Genomic DNA, 24,439 nt, shown 5'->3' on the forward strand with positions numbered 1-24,439 from the left:
AATCCAGGCTCATCTTCTTACTGACGCTGGACTGCCAGCACTTTGCTGAACTGCTTTGCTATGCATGGCTCTCCATGCTGCAACAATTCTTGGGGAAATTCAGGAAAATATTTCTTAAGCATGATAAAAAAAAGCATGAATCGTAAAATTTCAAACATGTTAGATCACATTAAAATTAAGATCTTTTGTTCATCAAAGATACATTAAAGAAAGTAAAAGGAGAAGCCAAAATATTGGAGGAAGATACTTGAAACACACACACACATACAAAAAAAGGGAAAATATGCAGAATAGTCAATGACCTGAAGAATCAAGTAGAAAAAGGCAAGCAACCCAGTAGAAGAACAGGCAAAAGAAATTAACTGGCTTAAAAAGAGAAAACTAAATAGCCAAAGAATACACGAGTAGATGCTCAACCCATTGGTATCAGAGATGAAAAACCAAATCACTGAGACAGCTGGTATTCCTTCTGCCAGAATGGCAGTTATTTCATAGTCAGAAAATATGAGGTTGAAGAGAGGCTGTGGCAGAACCAAGAGACAGTGTTTTCAACAGTGTTGAGTCAAATCTTTCAAAGGTCAAACAAGATAAGTACGAAAACACAACCATTGAACTTGGCAAAAGAGGTCATTGGTGACATTGGTGACAGCAGTAATGCCACTAGAATAGGGTGTCAGGATGTGGGAGAAAGCTGGGGGGAAGTGGTGACTGCGAAGGTGATAGAGACACTGTCTTCTGATCTAAATCATTTACTTTTCCTACAGGTATCTCTGCTTCTTTAAGGAGCCCTGGACTTGCCTTCTGGAATTCTGGTTCTGGTCTTGCTTATGCTCCCAGCTGGGTCGACCACCTTGGGAAAATTTCTTCCCTCTCCACCTGTGTTTTCATCTATCCATAGATTTCACAGGTCTCTTCCAATTGTTCTGAGTTTGCCTTCTTAGGCTTCTTATTACAGAAAAACTAGAAAATGGATTAAGCCCTGTTAATGAATATATCTTATAGTTTATTTGAAATGTATCTCTTGAACATGTGAGTGTGTTTGCAAATGAAAAAAAACCTTTGTTCTAGAAGTATCAATCTAAGGAATGTGACTTACTTACCTTTAATTGTCACTAAAAGTTAGCTTCTAAAAATTAAAAGTTCTAGTTAAGTTGGAAAGAAATGGGATGGTTTGGTAATGAAAGGTCTAGGGTATGCAAATACTCACTGAAGAAAAAGACTGTGAGTTGCAGGGGGTCTGTGGAAGTAGCAGAGGGCCTGTGCAACTTGAAAGTCTTTTTTTCTCAGTAATTTTATTTAGTTATTTTTCAAGTACAGTTTTTTGCCTGTTTCTTCCACCCCAGCCCTCCCCCCCACCCCGTGCTCCTCACCTCCCTCCCATTTTCACACCCTCCCCAATTCTCATCCTTGTGTCCTTCATATTTGCTTCTCCAAATCCCTCCCCTTTTTCCCCCTTAAATTCTCTTCCCTCTCCCCTCTGGACACTGTCCCCTTGTTCTCTATTTCAGTGTCTTTGTTTTTACTCTGCTTGCTTGTTTGTTTTGTTGTTTAGCTTCCTGTTAAAGGTGAGATCATATGGTATTTGTCTTTCAGCACCTGGCCTATTTCACTCAGCATAATGTTTTCCAGTTCCATCCATGTTGTTGCAAAGGGTAGTAGCTCCTTCTTTCTCTCTGCTGCATAGAATTCCATTGTGTATATGTACCACAATTTTTGGATCCACTCATTTACCGGCGGGCACCTTGGTTGCTTCCAACTCTTGGCTATTGTAAATTGTGCTGCTATGAACATTGTGGTGCATGGGTTCTTTGATATTGATGTTTTAGGATTCTTGGGATATAATCCTAGCAGAGGAATTTCTGGGTCAAAAGGCAGGTCGATTTTTATTTTTCTGAGAAAATTCCATACTGTTTTCCATAATGGTTGTACCAGTCTGCAATCCCACCAACAGTGAACTAAGGACCCCTTTTCCCCACAACCTCTCCAACATTTGTTGTTTGTTGCTTTGTTTAAGATAGCTATCCTGACTGGTGTAAAGTGGTACCTCATTGTAGTTTTGATTTGCATCTCTCTGATGGCTAGCGATATTGAGCATCTCTTCATGTGTCTCTGGATATTCTGTATGTCCTCCTCAGAGAAGTGTCTGTTCAAGTCCTTTTCCCATTTTTTAATTGGGTTAGATGTCTTCTTAGAGTGGAGTCATGTAAGTTCTTTGTATATTTTGGAGATTAAACCTTTGTCTGAGGTATCATTGGCAAATATGTTTTCCCATACAGTTGGTTGTCTTGCTAATTTAATACTGTTTTCTTTAGCCACACAGAAGCTTTTTATTTTGATGAGATTCCATTTGTTTATTCTTTCCTTTATATTCCTTGCTCTAGGGGACATATTAATAAAAATGTTGCTGCGTGAAATAGCTGAGATTTTCTTGCCGATGTTCTCCTCTAGGACTTTAATGGTGTCACGGCTTATAATTAAGTCTGTTATCCACCTTGAATTAATTTTCGTGTATGGTGTAAGTCGGTGCTCAAGTTTCTTTTTTGCATGTAGCTGTCCAGTTCTCCCAACACCATTTGTTGAAGAGGCTATTTTTAGTTTATTTTATGTTAGTGCCCCCTTTGTCGAATATTAATGGACTGTAGAGAGTTGGGTTTATTTCTGGGCTCTCCATTCTAATCCATTGGTCTATGTCCCTGTTTTTATACAAGTACCAGGCTGTTTTAATTACACTGGCCTTGTAATACAGTTTGATATCAGGTATCGTGATCCCTCCTACTTTGTTCTTCTTTCTCAAAAGTGCAGCTGCTCTTCGAGGTCGTTTATGGCTCCATATAAATTTGTGAAGTGTTTGTTCTATGTCTGTGAAATATGCCATTTGTACTTTAATAGGAATTGCATTGAATCTGTATATTGCTTTGGGTAGTATGGACATTTTGATGATGTTAATTCTTCCAATCCATGAACAAGGTATATGTTTTCATTTGTTTGTGTCTTCCTTGATTTCTTTCTTCAGGGCTGTGTAGTTTTCTGCATACAGGTCTTTTACCTCCTTGGTTAGGTTTATTCCCAGATATTTTATTTTCCTTTTTGCTATATCAAATGGGATTTTTTTCTTGATTTCTGCTTCTACTGATTCATTGTTAGTATACAAAAATGCCTTTGATTTCTGGATATTGACTTTGTATTCTGCTGTTTTACCAAATTCATTAATTAGTTTGAGCAGTTTTTTGGTAGAGTCTATAGGATTTTCCATGTACACTATCATGTCATCTGCAAACAGTGACAGTTTTGTTTCCTCCTTTCCTATTTGGATGCCTTTTATTTCCTTTTCTTGCCTCATCGCTGTGGCCAAAACTTGAAAGTTTTTGAAGAAGGATCTTGAGAGGAAATTATATAAGTAAGCTGAATAATAAATTTAATTAAATAAATGAATATAAATATCAAAAGCAAGCTAGTAAAGAATTTGTTTGGTTCTTTTTCAGCCTCTTAAGAAGGAAAAAGGTTTTTTTTTTTCTGTTATAAAGCCAAGGCTCTATATTTTTAAAAAAGTTATGTGTTATATTGTGCTAATCAGGTACTTGATTACTCAAACAACCATGTTTTTTATTGTAAAAACTAAAATTTTGCTAGCCTGTATTTATGTTTAATACCTGTATTGTCAGTTTAGGTAAATAAATAATTTAATATTGTTTTATAATAATATACAATATTTTGGTCAAGTATAATTGACAGCCTTTCCAGGGTTTAAATTTTAAGAGATTTTTCTTGACCTAAAATTGGCTTTGGATCATTCTGATGGATCCCTGGAATGCCTTGGGTATTTGTTCTTTCTCCTTATTAAGAAAAAATTTGAAGTAATTAGGCTTATTCATTATGCTTAAAGTACATAGGAAGCTTTGTCAAATAAAAAAATGTTAAGTGTATTCTATTTGTATACATATATTTTTTATTAAAGTAGATGGTCTAGAGATTATATATAAATCTCCAAAATTCTACAAAATTCTGATTCACTTTCATTTATAATTTTAGTTGTTATTTTAAAATACTGTTTCAGAAAAATAAATTCCTCTCTCAGTTGTATTACAGTCAAATCTGTAACCATGTGATTCTAAGGTATTTTTTTGTTGTTTGCAGACAGCCATTGTTTTACTTTAATACATTTGCAAAAATACATTACATCTTTGGAAAAATTTATATAAAAGACTGAGATACTCTAGATTACAGGTTTCAAAGCAAGTCAAAAAGGACATAGAGGAAAGAATAAATAAATGTGATCTCATCAAAATAAAAAGCTTGTGCATGGCTAAAGAAAACAACATTCTAATGAAAAGAGAACAAACTGTATGGGAAAACATATTTGCCAATGGTACATTGGACAAGGGTTCCATCCTCAAAATATATAAAGAAATCACACAACTCCACTTCAGGAAGGCAAACAAACAACCCAATTAAAAAATGGACAAGAGACTTAAACAGACACTTCTCCAAGGAGGACATGCACAGGGCCCAGAGACACATGAAAAGATGCTCAGAATCACCAGCCATCAGAGAGATGCAAATTAAAACCACAATGAGATACCACTTCACACTGGTCAGAAAGGCTGTCATAAACAATTCAACAAACAACAAGTATGGAGAAACAAGAAGATGTGGAGAAAAGGGAACCTTGGTACACTTGGTGAGAATGCAGACTGGTGCAGCCACTGGGGAAAACAGTATGGCATTTCCTCAAAAAACAAAAAAATAGACCTATCTTTTGACCCAGCAATTCCACTGCTGGGATTATACCCTAAGAATCCTGAAACAACAATTCAAAAGAACCTATGTACCCCAATGTTCATAGCAGCACAATTTACAATAGCCAAGTGCTGGAAGCAACTTAAGTGCTCATTAGTAAATGAATGGATCAAAAAACTATGGCACATTACACAATGGAATACTATGCAACAGAAAGAAAGAAGGGACTCCTACCCTTCACAACAGCATGGATGGAACTGGAGAGCATCGTGCTAGGGTGAAATAAGCCAAGTGGTGAAAGACAAATGCTATATGATCTCACCTTTAAGTGGAACCTAATCAACAAAACAAACAAGCAAGCAAAACATAACCAGAGACATTGAAATTGAGAACAAACTGACAGTAACTAGAGCAAAGGTGGAAGGGGATAGTGGGAGAAAAGGGGAAAGGATTTTCAGGAACATGTATAAAGGACACATGGACAAAACCAAAGGCGGGTAGGATCGAGGGTAGGGGGGATGGCTGGGGTTGGGGGAGTAGTGGGGGGAAAATGGAGACAACTATACTTGAACAACAATAAAAAAAAGTTAGAAAATAAAAGGAAATTTGCAGAACCCTAAAGGATAACTGGATTCATGGGAATACTGGCAAATAATCAGGATAAACAAAAATTAATTATGGGACATAATAAATTCAAGACAATTGTGGCTTTATAACTTTTTAAATTATTTTTTAATTGTTCAATTATAGTTGTCCCCATTCCCCCCCCATTACTCTCTCCTGCCCTACCTACCCTACGTCCAATCCTCTCCCCCATCGTCTTTATCCATGGGTCCTTTATACATGTTCCTTGATGATCCTTCCCCTTCTTTCTCCTGTTATCACCCCCACTTCTGAGTACTGTCTGTTTGTTCTTTATTTTCATGTCTCTGGTTATATTTTGCTCACTTGTGTTCTTTTTTGTTGATTAGGTTACACTTATAATTCTCTTCTATTTTCTGCTGTGTTGTATTCCATTGTGTAAATGTACTAGGGGATTTTTATCCACTAATTTACTGATGGGCACTTAAGCTGTTGCTAGCATTTGACCATTATAAATAGTCAAATGATAACTTGGACATATAAATGCTACTGAACAAAATACCTCGGACATATATATGCTACATATATAAATGCTACTATGAACATTGGTATGCATAGGTTCTTTTGAATTGGCATTTCACGATTGTTAGGGTATACTATAAGCAGTGGAATTGCTGGGTCAAAAGGCAGGTTCTTTTTTAGTTTTTTGAGGAAATTCCATACTGTTTTCCCCAGTGGCTGCACCAGTCTGCATTCCCACCAACAGTGTACTAGTGTTCCTTTCTCTCCACAGCCTCACCAGCACTTGTTGTTTGTAGCTTTGTTTATGATAGCCATTCTGATTGGTGTGAAATAGGTTTATAACTTTTTTGAAAAAATATTGCTAATTTTTACTTTTTTGTTTTACAGAAATAAGAAAACATTTCTTTTTTAAAAAGAACTGGTAAATTGGTGGAGATAGGAAAAGATGGCGGCAGAGCAGGACGAAGGATTCCACTTCCCCCCACACATGGGAGAAAAGCCTGGCTGATCTGCGGAGGAACACAGCAAATAGCCAACAGTGACCCAGCATATAGGAAAATAGGAGTCCAGAAATTGTAGCGGACACTGAATGACCAGATGGTGAGGAGATGGCTGCAGGTCAATAAGGTTCGAGGGAACAGCGCAGAGGCTGTAGGCTGAGGCTGTGGCCTCCGCTGGCTGCACCAGGGCCCGGATGGGGTCTCCTGCAAACTCTTTGGGAGCCGAGGGCTGGCAAGGTCCTTGGGAGAGAACCAGGTCATCAGCTCCCTCCCTACCCAGCTGGGCACAGTTTGAAAAACACTGGAGAGAGATCTGTTTGATTAAAGTGTTAGAGAGAGGAATGGGCACAAGGAAGCAAACCAGGGGACTTTGATCACCGTGGAGTCTGTGGTCGCCCGCGTGGGAGAATGGAGTTGCCTGTGTGTTCCACCATAGCACTGGGAAAGGTTCACACCTAAGCCTGAGGGACCAGGGAAACCTGGCTGGGAGCGCACCCACACCCCAGCCCAGGACTGTGACTCCTGGGGAAAGTCTGCTCTCAGTGGGGCACTGGGGAGAGGCGCCAATCTGGATCTTGGGAGAGCGCTCATGAGACCGGCTGAGTACACAGAGAAAGGAGAAAGGCCACACCAATCGTCCCTCAGAGTGCTCTAGCCGGTGAGACCAGAAAAAACGGTTTGGCCAGTTGGAAACCAACAAGAGGTTTTTTTTTTTTTAAATAATCTTTTATTTTTTAACTTTATTATTGTTTTATCTTTCAATACTTTTACCCCCTCTCTTCTTCTTTCTTGTTTTATTCCTTCTTCCTTTCTTTCCAAACTTACCACTTTTTCCTCTCTTCTGCAGCCTCTTTTTTTCTTTTCGCCCCCCCCCAACACAGGTGAGACAAAAAACTTGGAACGATGAAAAGACCAGAGTTGGACCCAAAGAGGGGGCATCCCAACAGTAGAGACAGAGAGACAAATTTCACTTTTCTGTAGCAGAAAAACTACAGGTTACTGCATATTTGCATTTTTTCATTATTTTTCAATATTCTTACACATTTTATTTTAATAGTATCTTTGTATTCCTCCTCTTTCTGTATAGTCTTCTTTGCCTTGGCTGGATATATTGTATCACTTGACAGGTTTTCCCTGTCCCCCATTCATACTGTATTGATAATTTACTGTCCTTTACTTCCCCTTGCCCAGTTAGCAAACTATTGAAAGTCCAATACTCCCTAATCTAGGTATATCATAGATTATGTCGTATGATTGTTGCTCTAATATTATTGTAAATAATAGTTGTTGCATGCTGTTGTAAATACTGCACAACATCCCCCCTCCCCGAGATCTTGCCCACTACATTGTTGCCTGAACTATAATACTGCAGTGGTTGACTCTGTTCTCTCTCACACTACACTTATTTACCACTCCTTATTCTCACCATACCTCAGAATCTGACCTCCCTCAACCTCACTCCTTTTGGGTCCAAATCACAAGCCTTTTCTCCCCAAGAAGAGCCTTATCTTCCTTCCACCCTTTCTGAAAAGTGGATAGGTGGCGTGAAGAATATGGTTTTCACTGTACATAGTCGGGGGAGAGCCTATCTCTTCTCTACCAGCTGCTACTGTAAATATCATAGAATACTCTCCTGCTGTCATAAACCAGTTTGCCTTCCCCTCCAACTGACCACACAAAAAAAGAATAGGTGGAAGTGGTGAACACCAGGACACCCAAAGGAAGAGGGAACCCAACAAAAAAGGAACCACCAACAGATAACAACAGAGGAAGGTGAAGGAGAATGTAGAAATCACAGAAACCACAACCCAAGACCTACCTGGAAATACAACTAAACAGAGGAGAAACTTCCCAGGGCAAACAACTGAACAAGAGAAAAACAGAATCTTCAAAACCCTGTATATGCAGAAGATCTAGCTTCAATGAAACCTGCCCTCACCAGCACAGCAAATTAAAATGTGTAGGAGACAGAGGGACCATCAGTTCACCAGCTGGTGGGAAGAACCCACAAAAAAAAAGACCCAGAAACAACAAAAACACAAAAAAGAACTCAGAGCCAATGTTAAGGACAGCCAAAGACCACCAATTTGGGGAGATCAAGGAGACTACACAACTGAATCTCACAGGTATTACACCACAGAAGTTCACATCATAAATCCAGGAAGCCAGAACAAATCATTTTAAGAAGCTGAAGCTAACAAGAAGAGTCTCACAAACAATGGGAAGACAAAAAACAACCCCCCAATGAAAGGAAAGGAGGAAGCCTCAGAAAAAATGCTAGATGAAATAGAGGCTAGTCAGCTATCAGATATTGAATTCAAAGCACTGGTTATCAGGAAGTTCAAAGAGCTCGCAATGAGCTACCAGAAACAACAGGGGAGCTGCAATGATCTCATCACAAACCATATTAGCATGAAAAAGGAAATAGAAACTATCAGCAAAAGCCAACAGGAAATGAAGAATACAATTTCAGAGCTGAAGAACACAGTAGAATAAATCAAAAGCAGGATCAATGAGGCAGAAGATCAGATCAGTGAGTTGGAGGGCAAAGTAGAAAAAAACTTCCAGAAAGAGCAAGAAAAGAAAAAGGCTCAGAAAGAACAAAGAGGAATTCAGAGAAATGCAAGACAATATGAAACGTAATAATATCCAAATAACAGGGATACCAGAAGGAGAAGAAGAAGAGCAAGGGTTAGAAAATCTATTTCAAAAGGTAATGATGAAAAACTTCCCTAATTTGATGAGAGAAAAAGTCACACAAATCCAGGAAACACAGAGAACCCCAATCAAGAGGAACCCAAAGAGACCCACTTTAAGACACATCATCATTAAAATGGCAAAATTTAAAGACAAAAAGAGAATTTTAAAGCAGCAAGGGAGAAAAAGGAAGTAACCTATAATGGAGCCCCATTAAGGTTAACTGCTGACTTCTCAATGGAAACACTACAAGCAAGACGAGAAGGGCAAGAAATACTCCAAGTAATGAGAACCAGAGGCCTTCAACCAAGGTTACTTTATCCACCAAGGCTCTCAATCGAGATAGAAGGCCAAATAAAGAGTTTCCAAGACAAAAGAAGTCTAAAAGAATACACCTCCACCAAACCAGCTCTGCAAGAAATACCAAAAGGTCTCCTTTAAGGAAAGGAAGGAAAAGAGACAACCAGAAGTGCAGGTATAAAAATGACAATGAATAACTACCTATCAATAATATCCTTAAACGTAAATGGATTAAGTGCTCCAATCAAAAGACACAGAATAGCTGAATGTATAAGAAAGCATGACCCACACATTTGCTGCCTACAAGAGATTCACCTCAGGACAAAAGACCTACACAGACTAACAGTGAGGCACTGGAAACATATTTTCCAACCAAACAAACAGGAAAAAAAAACCAGGGTAGCAATACTCATATTAGACAAAATAGACTTCAAAAAGAGGGCCATAAAGCGAGACCCAGAAGGTCACTTCATAATACTCAAGGGAAGAATATACCAAGAGGATATAAATAATGTAAATATATATGCACCCAACATAGGAGCACCAAAATATATCAAGAAAATCTTAGAGGAATTCAAGAAAGATATTGACAGCAACATAATTATAGTTGGGGATTTTAACACCCCACTGTCAAAAATGGACAGATCTTCCAAACAAAGAATCAACAAAGATATCATGGCAATGAAGAACGTCCTAGATGAAATGGACTTAACTAATATATATAGAACCCTTCATCCCAAAGAAGCTAAATACAAATTCTTTTCAAAAGCACATGGAACATTTTCAGAGATATATCACATAATAGAACACAAAACAAGCCTCAACAAATTTAAGAAAATTGAAATCATCCTGAGCATTTCTCTTACCACAAGGGACTGAAACTGAACACCAACCCCAAAAGAAAAGGCCCAAAACATTCAAAATCCTGGAGACTAAATAGCATGCTATCAAGCAATGAATGGATCAAGAATGAAATCAGGGATGAAATCAAAAAGTTTCTGGAAACAAATGAAAATGAACTCACAACAACCCAAAACTTATGGGACACAGTGAAGGCAATCCCGACAGGGAAGTTCATAGCAATACAGGCTCACCTAAAGAAGATAGAAACATTTCAAACAAACAACCTAACTCTACGCCTTCAAAAACTTGACGAACAACAACAAAGACAGCTCAGAGCAAGCAGAATGAAGGAAATAACCAAGATAAGAGAATAATTAAATGACATAGGGACTAAAAGCACAATTCTAAGGATCGATGAATCCAGGAGATGGTTTTTTGAAAAGATAAACAAAATTGACAAGGCTTTAAGTAGGCTCATCAAGAAAAAAAGAGAAAGGACACAAATAAACACAACCAGAAATGAAAGAGGAGAGATTACAACTGAACCCACAGAAATACAAAGGATTGTAAGAAATTACTATGAAGAACTGTATGCCAAGAAATTTAAAAACCAAGGTGAAATAGACAAATTTCTAGAAAAATATAATCTTCCAAAACTCAATGAAGAAGAAGCAGAAAACCTGAACAGACCAATAACAGCAGATGAAATTGAAGCAGTAATCAAAAAAACTCCCATTACACAAAAGTTCTGGGCCAGATGGTTTCACAGGAGAATTCTACAAAGCATTTAAGGAAGAGCTAACTCCTAATCTTCACAGACTATTCCAAAAAATCCAAAATGATGGAAAATTCCCAACCTCTTTTTATGAAGCCAGCATCATCCTAATTCCAAAACCAGATAAAGACACAATAAAGAAAGAAAACTTCAGTCCAATATTGCTGATGAACATAGACGCTAAAATCCTCAACAAAATATTGGCAAATCGCATCCAACAATATATCAGAAAGATTATACACCATGACCAAGTGGGATTCATCCCAGGGATGCAAGAATGGTTCAACATTCGCAAATCAGTAAATGTAATTCATCACATAAACAAAGGCAAAGACAAAAACCACGCGATCATATCAATAGACCCAGAAAAAGCTTTTGATAAGGTACAACACCCATTTATGATAAAAACACTCAGCAAAGTGGGAATAGAGGGAGCATTCCTCAATATAATAAAGGCCATATATGAGAGACCTACCGCCAATATCATACTCAATGGGCAAAAACTAAAAGCTTTTCCACTAAGATCAGGAACAAGACAAGGATGTCCACTTTCACCACTCCTATTCAATATAGTTATGGAAGTTTTGGCCACAGCGATCAGGCAGGAAAAGGAAATAAAAAGCATCCAAATAGGAAAAGAGGAAACAAAACTGTCACTGTTTGCAGATGACATGATAGTGTACATGAAAAATCCTATAGACTCAACCAAAAAACTGCTCGAACTAATTAATGAATTTGGTAAAACAGCAGGATACAAAGTCAATATCCAGAAATTAAAGGCATTTTTGTATACCAACAATGAATCAGCAAAAGCAGAAATCAAGAAAAAATACCATTCAATATAGCAAAAACAAAAATAAAATATCTGGGAATAAACCTAACCAAGGAGGTAAAAGACCTGTATGCAGAAAACTACACAGCACTGAAGAAAGAAATCAAGGAAGACACAAACAAATGGGAACATATACCTTGTTCATGGATTGGAAGAATTAACATCATCAAAATGTCCATACTACACAAAGCAATTACACATTCAATGCAATCCCTATTAAAGTACCAATGGCATATTTCACAGACATAGAACAAACACTTCACAAATTTATATGGAGCCATAAACGACCTCGAAGAGCAGCTGCACTTTTGAGAAAGAAGAACAAAGTAGGAGGGATCACAATACCTGATATCAAACTGTATTATAAGGCCGCTGTAATCAAAACAGCATGGTACTGGCATAAAAACAGGCACATAGACCAATGGAATAGAATGGAGAGCCCAGAAATAAACCCAACTCTCTACAGTCAATTAATATTCAACAAAAGGGGCACTAACATAAAATAAACTAAAAATAGCCTCTTCAACAAATGGTGTTGGGAGAACTGGACAGCTACATGCAAAAAAGAAAAAAGAAACTTGAGTACCGACTTACACCATACACCAAAATTAATTCAAGGTGGATAACAGACTTAAATATAAGCTGTGACACCATTAAAGTCCTAGAGGAGAACATTGGCAAGAAAATCTCAGATATTTCACACAGCAACTTCTTTACTGATATGTCCCCTAGAGCAAAAGACATAAAGGAAAGAATAAACAAATGGGATCTCATCAAAATAAAAAGCTTCTGCATGGCTAAAGAAAATAGTATTAAAATAAAAAGACACCAACTGTCTGGGAAAACATAATTGCCAATGATACCTCAGACAAAGGTTTAATCTCCAAAATCTACAAAGAATTTACATGATTTCACTCTAAGAAGATAACTAACACAATTAAAAAATGGGAAAAGGACTTGAACAGACACTTCTCCAAGGAGGACAGACGGAGGATCCACAGACACATGAAAAGATGCTCAGTATTGTTAGCTATCAGAGAGATGCAAATTAAAACCACAATGAGATACCACTTGACACCAGTTAGAATGGCTATCATAAACAAAGCAACAAACAACAAATGTTGGAGAGGTTGTGTGGAAAAGGGGACCCTAATTCACTGTTGGTGGGATTGTAGACTGGTACAACCATTATGGAAAACAGTATGAAATTTTCTCAGAAAAATAAAAAATAACCTGCCTTTTGAGCCAGCAATTCCACTGCTAGGATTATATCCTAAGAACCCTAAGACACCAGTCCAAAAGAACCTATCCACCCCAATGTTCATAGCAGCACAATTTACAATAGCCAAGAGATGGAAGCAACCAAGGTGCCCATCAGTAAATGAGTGGATCAAAAAATTGTGGTACATATAGACAATGGAATTCTATGCAGCAGAAAGAAAGAAGGAGCTCCTATCCTTTGCAACAGCATGGATGGAACTGGAAAGTATTATGCTGAGTTAAATAAGCCAGGTGTTGAAAGACAAATACTATATGATCTCACCTTTATCAGGAAGCTAAACAACAAAACAAATAAGCAAGCAAAATAAAAACAAAGACACTGAAATAGAGAACAGGGAGACAGCAACCAGAGGGGAGAGGGGAGGGAATTTCGGGAGAAAAAGGGGAAGGATTTACAGGAACTAGTATAAAAGACACATGGACAACAACTAAGGGGGGTGGAACTGGGAGGGAGGTGAGGAGCACTGGGGGGGAGTGGGCTGGGGTGGGAGTAAAAAACAGAAAACTTTACTTGAACAATAATTAAATAAATTTAAAACATAAAACTTATCTGCCATTATTAATTATGTCCAATGTCTTTAAAGTAATGTTGTATTTTTCATCACTTCAGGAAACATGTACACTTACATTAGTCTCTGTTTTGTAAAATGCATTATATATTCTGTCTACACACTATGCTCGGTAAAGAAAAGGACTCGATGCCCTTGGGACAGCCTGAGAAACAGACAGGGCCACGTGGAAAGCACACAGGTCCATCTTGGTGTTACACACGAGGCCTTGCAGGACCCAGAGCCTGGGCTTCTCTGACCACATCCTGCTGCTCACCAGGCTCTCTACTCAGTGATCCTTGTCCATGTGCCATTCCTCCTGTGGGTCACACTCTACATGAGCCTTCTAGTGGCCCCTGTGGCTCTATATTGTCCCTGGCACAGGACAGCTGACAACCTCAACTGTGAGGCCCTTTCATGTCCCTTCCTCGGTGGGCCCTCCTCTAACTCTCACATCCTATAATAAACCTTTACACACAGACAAACAGGTTACACCCTCTGACACACTTTTGGTCCACGTGGTGGCACACACAACCCACCTGCAGACTTGCAGTCACACCCAGACACACACACAAAATGGCGCTGCCAACCTTCTGGCAGCACTTCACTTTTTGGTGGTGTGGTATTCACCCCAGAAAGTTCATTGGAGACCATCCTTACTGAAATGACAATATTAAAGCACTAATGTTTTCATTTCTAAAACATAAAAGAGTTTACATGCAGTTTCCACCGATGGAAGGCTGCTGTAGCTTTTTATCTGATGAACTTTTTCCCTGAAGTCCAATCCCCTTACCTACATTTTTCTCTCCTTATTTAAGGGGTCAATTGAAAATGGAATTGAAGACAGTCTGTTAGGGTACAAACTTGCCATCATCTCAGTTCATCTGCTATCTGAATAAAGCGCCCATAAAGATTCTATTTCTGCCTCTTTGATTGGTTCGCATAGATTACAGGCAGGACAAATGCTGGCCTTTCTGGTTTCCTGTATATGAAAGGAAGGAATATGAAAGAAAAGAAAGCCACATGTAACTAAAATTTTGAAAGTGAGACAGATTGTGGTGGGAAAAATGTCATCAAATAAATAGACTAAGAAAATTTCCCCACAGTGAAAAATAGAAAATGGAGCACCTCTGTCACTTTCCACACATTTTGTGACTTTTTGGAGCATCACCTTATACAAAAGTGGTTCTTTCAAGAAGGAATGTGACTCAACAGTATCGGGGGCTCTGCTGCATGTCTCTTTCCTCTAGGAAAAATTCAGAGGCAGAGGTTTGGGGAAAATGGAAAGAGGTCATTTATTCAAAAACTGCAATTTTTCAAGGAATGACTAGCTTCTTCCTCGGAGCCTATTCCCTCTAGAACACCATGACAGCCCTCCATTGCCCTCTGCCAGAGGAAGACAAGCTGCACCATGAGTTCCTTCACCCATTTAAAAATACCATCTTTGGAAAACTTCAGGTGGCCCCTGCACCATCCTCCAGACCACTTGGCTTCTTTCCCCTTCGCTGTTGGGCCTCAGAAATCTCCTGGAGTCTGGAAGTAATCAGTGTCCTGCATGCAGCACACTGCCCTTTCTTGCACTTGCAGCCCCACAGACCAACACCTGTGCCCCATCCCTCTGGCTGACAGTTCACTGGCCCGTTGGTGTGACCAGCAGAGTAGGACAGTGCAGCACCAGTCACCGGTTCCACTGCCCCTTCTTGCACTGGAGACAGGGGATGGGCCTGTTCTCTGGACATGTGGATGGCAACGTGGATTGCAGTGTCCATTGCTCCACAGGCACTCTGGACTCCCAACATACTGAGCAAGGCAAGGGAAACCCATGTGTTTCTCCCTACCCTCTGATTTATACTTTCAGACCCAAAATTTTGTGTGCTCCAGAAAGGCACTGCTTCCCTAGCCAATTGCATTCTTTTCCCAAGCAAGACTGGCAGGTCATCACCTGCCCCTGCAACCATGTTCTGGAAAGGAGATGGTGAGCTCTTCCCTCTATCAGTCACGATGGCCAGTCTGCACCAAATCCAGGCAGGGAATTCTTCTCACTGAGTCTCAGCCTGTGGGGATGGAAATGCGTCACATGTCAAATTAGTGGCTCCACGCTTTGCACCTACAGTGTTTCCTGCAACCCATCCCTCACTCAGCCCCTCCTTGCCCATCCCCCATCTATCCAGGTGTCTTCCACATCCATTTCTATCAGAAGCACTAAATTATAGGCAATGGTGGATAATAAAAATTCAATCAACACAAGACTGAAAAACACAAATACTGAAAATTCAGAAACTCTGACCTATACTTGCACACACCAGGAATTCTTATACAGTCAGCTAGCTTTTAAGTGTAAAAATAAATATGTTTCAGAATTCCAAATCTTCAAAAGGTTTATTTCCAGTGATCTTCTCAGATGGCAAAAAAGAATATGATCTACAAAAAGGCCTACATGAAAAATGACTAGACATCCAATCCAGTCAGCACATGACAGAATATGGGTGTTTATAATGAATCCACAGAGAGGAGTAAAAATTATTCCCACACTCAATGCCGGGAGACACAGTGAAAGAAGCTGCAGGTGACACATGGGCAGCATGTGTGGACCAGATTGGAGAGGCGTCTAGTGCTTCTCATTGGAAGTTCTTTCTCAATATTTCCTTTCGGGAACAATGTTTCTATATCATTACCTTTAAAATATGTTGAGAGTTATAGGACATTTAAGATAGAAACGGCAAGGAGGAAAGCATTGGAATTTGCAGAGATAATATTTGGCAAAAAAAAAAAAGAGGCTAAGACACTGCACATTATCTCAGGTCAACCTGAAATCTATATGTACCATGCTTGTTGTATTTTGTTAAAAGGATATCATATAAGAAGAATTTGATCTTCTTTTTTATGATTGCCTGGACTATGATAATGATAAGGAATATGGAAGGAAAGAATACCTTTTAGCCAGCTAAATAACTCATGTATTTGTTTGTGTTGCCTGTTGGGTATGGTGCAAGGCAGTGGAAATGCAGGAGTACATGAGACCAACCCAGGAATGACTCTGATGGGATTTGTGGTCCAGGACGGTGGGTGGGAAGGAGATGAACACGGCATTGAACACATCAGAGAACAAGTGGTAATTGCTGGGAAGAAAATGAAATGGGTTGAAGTGATATGAAGGGAAGTCAGATTAAGAGATGGTTTCATGTATTTATTTCCTACAGCTTTCCTAATAAACTACCACAAGCTGGGGAGCTTACAACAACAGGAATTAATTGTCTCGTACTTATGGCATTGACCATTGGTATTGACAGGGATGCAGGATCAGTCAGCAATTCAGCTCAACTCACTGTCTACTGAGTGTCCACTGAGGCCCCCTCACACTCCTCATCTTTCAGCACAAAGTCAACAGATTAGTCTGGCACTGAGATTCTCCACCATGGTTTAATACCATTGGAGTTGAAGAGGCTCATTGCAGTGGAATCACTGAGCATCACAGGTTGTTTAGGGCACACCTGGTCTCACCCACTTGATGCCAATAGCACTCACCCTCGGGACACCAGAATATTTTTAGACATGGACAAATGCCCACAGGGATGGGTGAAAGGAGTGAGGAGATCCACCCAGTAGTTCTAGCAGAGTGGAAGCACATTGTTAGATCTCCCATACTCTCTGGGTTAATGCTCCTTAGGGCCAGAAGGAGCCTACCTAAGGTTCCTACCTCTCTGGAGGTCCACGGTTAGCAAAAAAATGTGAGCATGAGGAGAGGGAAAATAAGTAACTGAACAGAGAAGACTTGCTGTAGAAATCTAATGAACCAGTGAATGTCATGATTGTGTGCCAATTAAATATTTAACCACACATTTTTGTAGAACATCAAGTTGTGTAAAGTTCAGGATATTGGTGACTGAGCCCAGGAGAGTAATTACAGGTGACACCTGATCCCGACTCAGCTTCCAAATCCGGTTCCTTGTCCCAAGTCACTAGATGGATCCGGGTTAGGTTGGATCAAGAGAATGTTTACTTCTGGGGACCAAAAGGGCTGAGGTGGCCCAGTCCTTGGATGTCAGGGCTTCAACTTCTTCCTCTTTTTACCTGGCTCTGCCTGTGGTGGCTCAGTCCACAGCCTTCTCCAGAAACACAAAGAATGTGCTTTTAGCACCAGGATATCAGGCTGGTGCCCAGGCTTAGACTTGGGTGGGAGTCTTGCCTTTCTTCAACTTTCTATTTTAAATGAGCTTCTTTTACTAAGAGCACCCAATAATACCACATGTTAATGTGATCAGAAAATTCTTTGTAGAATATGAAAATGTGTCCTCAAAACCAGTTATACAACAACTAATTCGATGCCTACTGTGTCACTTTTGTCACACAAAGACCAGAAGAGCACAGGCAATGACCTGTAGAAGCTTCAGAGAGAGGAAAGAGCCATGGTGTAAGATCCTTGTCATGCGCAGAAAGCTGCAGTCAGAAAAACCATAAGGTCTTGAAAAGGAGATCCCAAAAGGTTCAAGGCCATAATATGACACATGAAGTATGCTGTCTCTGATGTGGTATCAAGAATATATAAGGACTTTTAACCTTAAGGGACTCAGGCAAGGACAGTGGAGGAGAGAAGACCTCGGATGGAGCAATGGCCTCAACAGAAAACTGTGGGGTCTGCACAGAGATCTACCTGGAGTCCACAAAGGCAGTTGTGCAAATCAAGGTCACAAGAGCCACCCGACTCATAAAATGAAGGACCATAGGGGTCAGACTAAGGCAGTTAATAGTGTTGAGAGGGGTCTCTGATGCCAGAACACCTGGCTCCTTGGTGGCTCTGCCACCCACAAGCTGTGTGCCCTTGGTCAGTTTACTTGACCTCTGCCTCACTATGTTCAGCTTGAAAGAAATAATGTGCCTGCCTCATGAGTCAGAAACCACACATCTCTTTTTGTGCAGGAGAATCCTGGTTACTGCTACTAAAAGCGGTGGTCTCAGTACCCTGCATTGAGTAGGTGCTCTATAATGGTTTACCATGCATGTTCTACTAAAGCTGGAAATAAATACCACGTATAGGAGCTAGATTCTGAGGTTAACAGGCCACCAGGAGATAAAATATGTTCAAAAGCAAACTTATGTGTCAATTACACTTCAAAAAACTCTTACAGAATGAGTCAGGCAACTTTCAACTAAGAATCAATCAAAATATAAGGCTTGTTTTCAACTCTGGTGCTTTTCCTCCTGACCAAACACAATTCTCTCTAGATCTTGTAGAAAATGTAAAGTAGCAGGGAGTTTCAGGGGCCTCTAGTGGTCTGCTCTGTCCTCCATAGGGGCACAGAACAACTTCCTCAATGTTACGAATTAATCACTGGCAACTGACATGGAGGCAGTCCCTGCTCTATGCCCAGCCCTGTTGTGAGGACTTCCCTGCTGTACTCAATCCAGCCTCATGAAAACCCCAGAAAGATCACTACTGTATGAGGAGACCCAGTGGAGTCAGCTCCACAGCAGCATTTGCCTTAGGCCTGGGAGGTGCCTAGTCCAGTAGAGCTCTGGATACTCTGATCAGTAAATATCTCACTTCCATCAAGACATCTCCTAGACCAGGGTCTTTCCTGGAGTTTCTGGCCTGGGGAAGTACTACTCCACCCTGCTTCTAGACATTTGTGTGATCAGAAAGGAGGAAAGATTCCCATCCAAAGACCATCCTGGAGGCTAATGTCAGCCCTGGAGTTTAGTGGCACGACTAGCTTTACACAATGAGTGGAAAAGAAAAGCATGAAGTATCCTGTGCCCACAGAGTATGGGACTGATTTCTAGGACTAGCTTGCAATGAACAGAAGTCTGATACCATCCCATCTTCAGAACTCTTTCATAGGCTTGGTGCCGATGCCTGAGTCACTGAGGAAAAATAGCTTTCACTGCATGTTATTACTTTTGTTCATCCAGGCAAGACCTCACATGACAAAATACTAGTGTGAGTATATCTCAGGCCTTCAATGAGCCTGAGGATAGGCCCAATATAATTCTTCCTTACAGCACATATACCTGTCCCCCATGACCCAAGCTATCCAGGATAAAATCTGAGTAGTTCCCCTCTATAGCATGGTTTTTCATAGCAGGTGGTCAGTAAATGTCATACCAATATAGAAACCAAAGGCTACCTGACTCCTCCAGTTTCTGAATCTAATTTTGGGCCTGACTCAAAATACCTTTGGGGAGAGAAAACAGCAGGCCAGCAATACCAGCATTCACACCTTTTGGGCTCTTCTATTGCTGCTTAACAACCCTTGCTTTTACATATTTCTATTGTGAGTGAAGTTATAGTCTTTGACACACCAGGAAGGATCACCGCAGGCTATGCAGAAGAACAAAGATGAAGAAACAAACACTTCACTGCACAGGATTTGGGATTCTTTTTGCTGAGGATGAACCCTGCTCAGGGTCTGGTGTTGCAGCAGACAGCAGGGCATATCCAGACCACTGGGCACCAGACAGAGCCCTCACCATGGACTGTTCAACCAGTCAGGCTCCACTTCCTTACCAAAGTCTTTCCCTTGCCTTTGGAATGGACATCACCAACAATGGTCAATGGGGAGAAAGTACACACATAAGAACATAACTTTCTTTCCATTTCCAGGTTCTTCTAAATCAATATTGTTCTTGGCAACATCGCATAAGCTGAATGATGGAAAGATATGAGTCCCCAACAATATCAACAGAGAACAATGCATCCACAGGTGATTTACTCTTGACACATCTCTCAGGCTCTCTCACCCATTTCTTTTATCTTACTCTTCCCCAACTTTGTTTTTCTTGTTCCTCCATACCATCCCTGCTTAGGCTGATGTGCTGTTGCTGCCCTAGGAAGTGGTCCTGTCCCTCTCTGACACCAAGAGGGACACATTGACTGCATCCCTCAGCTTTCAAAGTGCCATGTGCACTCATGGCCTGTGTACTTGCTGTTGCCTCTGCCTATACATCTTGTCCCAGAACATCCCCTAACATACAGTGTTCATTCAGACGAGATAAAATGTCCCCATCTGATAGCCTGCCTGGTCCTCTTTGTAGGATGCTGCTGCCCCAGTAGTTGTTTTGTTATTCTTAACACAAACACTTTTCTTTTCTCTTCTATTCAATTGCAGGCTTGTCTGTTACTTCTGGTTAGAGGGAAGGTGCACAAGTGCAAGGTCCTGCTTGACTTGCTCCTACAATGGAATCTCTGACACACAGCACAGGGCCCATCCTAGGAGATTCAAGGTTGTTAGGAGCATGGATGGATATATAAATGGGTGGATGATGGATGGATGGGTGGATGATGCATAGATATATAAATGGGTGGATGAATAGATAAATGAATGGATGGATAGATGGATGAGTGGAGGGACTAATGGAAGAATGAAACCTCCATTTAGCCCTAACTACTCTGTTTTAAGGCCTTGATAGGCTCTTTACATCAATTATCAGGCATCATTAAGAAGCCAGGAATGGGATCCTGTGTGCCCACTTTAGAAATGAGAAAAGGAAGCTCTGGACAACCAGCACTATAACTTGCCCAAGATCATATCATGACTAGTGGCTGCATCCAAGGTTCAAATCTGCAGCTGCACAAACCCAGGTTCCAACCCTCTTACCTTTCAGCACTACCTGTCCCTGCCCCTGATGATCTCTAATCATACTTCTCACATCACCCTTTGAATCAGATGGGCAAACACAATCAAGAACTAACAAAAACTAAACTTAGTTCTAAATTCGTAACTAATTTTATGACCTTGACTTAACTAAATGAGAGTGTTTCGTGAAAACAGCCTTCAAAGAAGGTGAGAAATTGTTTCTATTTTCCTCTTCCAAAGCACTGGCATTGAAGTCTATGGGAGAGGAAAGTTTGTCCTCTCCCATAGCATGTGGTATTGCACCCAACCCAGGTGTTTGGAGAATAGGAATGAACAGACTGAATGTGAAGTGTGCTGTACCCTCAAGAGGTAAAAGAGAAATAAGAGGAGTAACAGGGTGCAGGGAGAAGAGGAGAGGATGGTGGTGGTGGAGGAGGAAGAGTTGAAGGTGAAGGAGGAGGAGGAGAGGGCCGGGGAGGAAGAATTAGGGAAAGAAGAATACATAATGTGGGCCACAGCAATAAGAAAGCAACAGGGTTGGCAACACAGACTCACAATGTTGTCATTTGCCTTATTTTACAAGCACTTTGATGTTAACGTCACCTAATGTCCTCACCACTGTTTGAAGTTCCAAGATGTTTGAGGGTTTTGAAAGCTCTGGTTTGAGAGTTAAATGAACAGAGGCCACGTTGGCTGTGTCTAAGAGATTCTCTCAGTCTCTTCCTGGCCCAAGGCCAGGTTTACCCTGTGACTCATCCTGTCATCTGTGGGAGGGATTAGGGCAGCCACCAGGGGAATAAAAGGCTGTGTTCTAGACAGTCATCCCCAACTTGAGCTCCTTCTTTCTGGCAGGCCAGAGTGACCAGCCCACAGCAGCTGCCTGAACTATGAAGCTGGTGACAGTCCTCATACTGACTGCCCTCCCCCTGTACTGCTATGCAGGTGAGCACAGGGACTGTGCAGGCTTTGCAGGAGGGCTGTGCTCAGGGCCCCTGTGCAAGAGCTGCTCCCCAACCCCCCAAAAGAGCAGCCCATTTCTCTCGTGTAAGTGCTGTGTGGGTGGGGGGGGGTGGCAAGAACAAGAAGGCAGATGCTTTAGGGCTAAAAGAAAATTTCAGGTCCTCAGTTGAGTCTCCTAGAAGTGAGGACTCAGACCAAACCCACCACCTTTTTGAGTGTAAGTCCTTGTGGAAAGGTAAGATGACAGCATCATAGTCAGGCCCCACATGAAATTTATACCTCTGTCACTGAACCTGCATTTGCATGCTTGTATCCCAGGGATTGGCTGTGACCTTTTGGATGATGTGGTCAATATTACCATTGATCCTGATGTGAATGTGACAGAATACATCAATAACATGCAAGAGTTCTTACCAGGTGAAGAAACAGAAAAATCCTTCATATTGCTGAAGGAATGTTTTCTCCATCAGAGCAGAGAAACTCTGGAGAAGGTCCAAGAGATGCAGGTAATTCTGGTGTCTATTTTACCTGCATTTGAACTGCAGGAAAGGACTTGCATGCTCTCAGTTTGTGACAACTTTTTGGAAACATGTGATGGTCATTCTTGTCAGGAAGACTCCTTCTTTCTTTTTAACAGAACCTTCAGTGCATTTTCAAGCAAACTAGGTGTGCTAGCACCAGTGTGTGGATTCTTTCACTGTGGATTAAAGGCCCCAGAGTGATACTTGGAAACCATGGCTATGAATTCCCCCTTAGTGGTGGGTGAGGGGAAAACAGAAATCAGTGGTTTCACATGAGGCAGTCTTTCAACATATGACAGATGTTGTGTAGAGTTTTCTACTGCTCATTCCCTGCCCTAACATATGGTTTGAAACATTCCAGGGTGACCACCTGGACTGCCAGAAACCAAAGATGAAATTGCAGATCACTAAGAAATTCCTGACACAGGGGATGGCATGGAGGAACCTTGGGTTATTATGAGAAAAACAATGAGCCAGTCACAAAAAGACAAATATCTCATTTTTCAGAGTAGACAATTTTTTAGACAGGGTGGTAGAAGAGTGGTTTCCAGGGTGGATGGGAAGAAAATTTGGCCAATGGGGAGGGTCTGCAGCTACAGGTCATTGAGATGAGAAAGTCCTGGAGGTCAGGTGGGCTGCCGACTGGATGTTATTCACACGATTGGCTGTGCTTTGAAAGTGGTGAAAGAGTAACATTTGTATGTGAGTTTACTGTAATTTAAAATTTTTTTAATTACCAGCCTCTTTTATTCAAGATGATGGGAATTTTCATTAAATCCTTGGTTAAACAAGGAGCACACACCTGCAATGTGTTATTGCCCACAGGGGCTGGGCGGCAGGACACATGGGGCTTTTGGATCTACTTTTGATGTGTGGGAACTGAAAATTTCACATCCCTCATTTTTGGATTGAGGTACTGAAAATGGAAACACAGCATATTGTTTGCTATGTTATTTCGAAAAAGGAAATATGCAGATAAAAGTGACCAAGGGAAGTTACCCTGGTGGGGAGAAGATGGGGCAGCACCAGCACACTTAGGATCAGTCATGGTCACCTGAATGAAAGAACAAATGCGATACTTTCAGCTTCTCTTCCAGCACCAGCTTCCTGTCAATACATGTGGACCAATCCAGGAAAACAACGAGGATGCATGTTTGTTCTCCAGGATGTTCCTTGGAAAGAACAAGTGAGGTGTAAGTGATGTCTCTGTTTTTGTTTTCCAGGAAGCAATATACAGCAGCTTTTGGTGTGCTCGGTATTAACTTCCACACGACCTCAGAGATTGTCCAGAAACCGACTGTTCATGGTAGAAGCCACAGCTTAGCTTTCCTTCTTTTTCTTTGGATCTACAAATGCAAGACAATTGTTGAAACCTCACATGCAATTTAATTTCATAAAACATTTGCAAAACTACTGTTGTTTCTAGGTTTTTGAATAAAATGCAGCCTCACATTACACATGACTTGCTCCCACACATGCACATGCATACCCACCAGGACACAATTGTTTACAAAACTCAAGGGCAAAGTGCTAAGAATCTGAAGGGCATCTTGTCCATCAATATCCAGAACCCAACACTGATCCTGTCACTAGCATGTGACTATCCTTTCTCATTCCTACTCCCAGGACAATTAGGTCACTGTCAGGCTCTCAGGTCCTAGCGGTGGTGGTCTTCTCAGGTTCCTGAGTCCATGGCATGAACTGGCCTGTCACCACAGCCTGGCTCCACTCTCAGCATTCTCTGTCCTAGACCTGAAGTCTCCACCC

At 40.8% G+C, this 24,439-nt stretch overlaps 1 protein-coding gene across 1 annotated transcript; it reads left to right on the plus strand.

Moving 5' to 3' along the window:
• The first annotated feature begins 22,021 nt into the window (after positions 1 to 22,021).
• LOC119043672 (mammaglobin-A-like) lies at positions 22,022 to 24,085 on the plus strand. The gene is made up of 3 exons (XM_037137706.2): positions 22,022 to 22,133; positions 22,470 to 22,657; positions 23,896 to 24,085. The coding sequence occupies exons 1-3, from the start codon at positions 22,079 to 22,081 to the stop codon at positions 23,932 to 23,934; spliced, it is 282 nt and encodes a 93-aa protein (XP_036993601.2). The 5' UTR covers positions 22,022 to 22,078; the 3' UTR covers positions 23,935 to 24,085.
• The last annotated feature ends 354 nt before the right edge of the window (positions 24,086 to 24,439 follow it).

The sequence above is a fragment of the Artibeus jamaicensis genome, unplaced genomic scaffold (genome assembly GCF_021234435.1).
Source record: "Artibeus jamaicensis isolate MK-2021 breed Jamaican fruit bat unplaced genomic scaffold, CSHL_Jam_final scaffold_614, whole genome shotgun sequence".
Taxonomy (NCBI): Eukaryota; Metazoa; Chordata; class Mammalia; order Chiroptera; family Phyllostomidae; genus Artibeus; species Artibeus jamaicensis.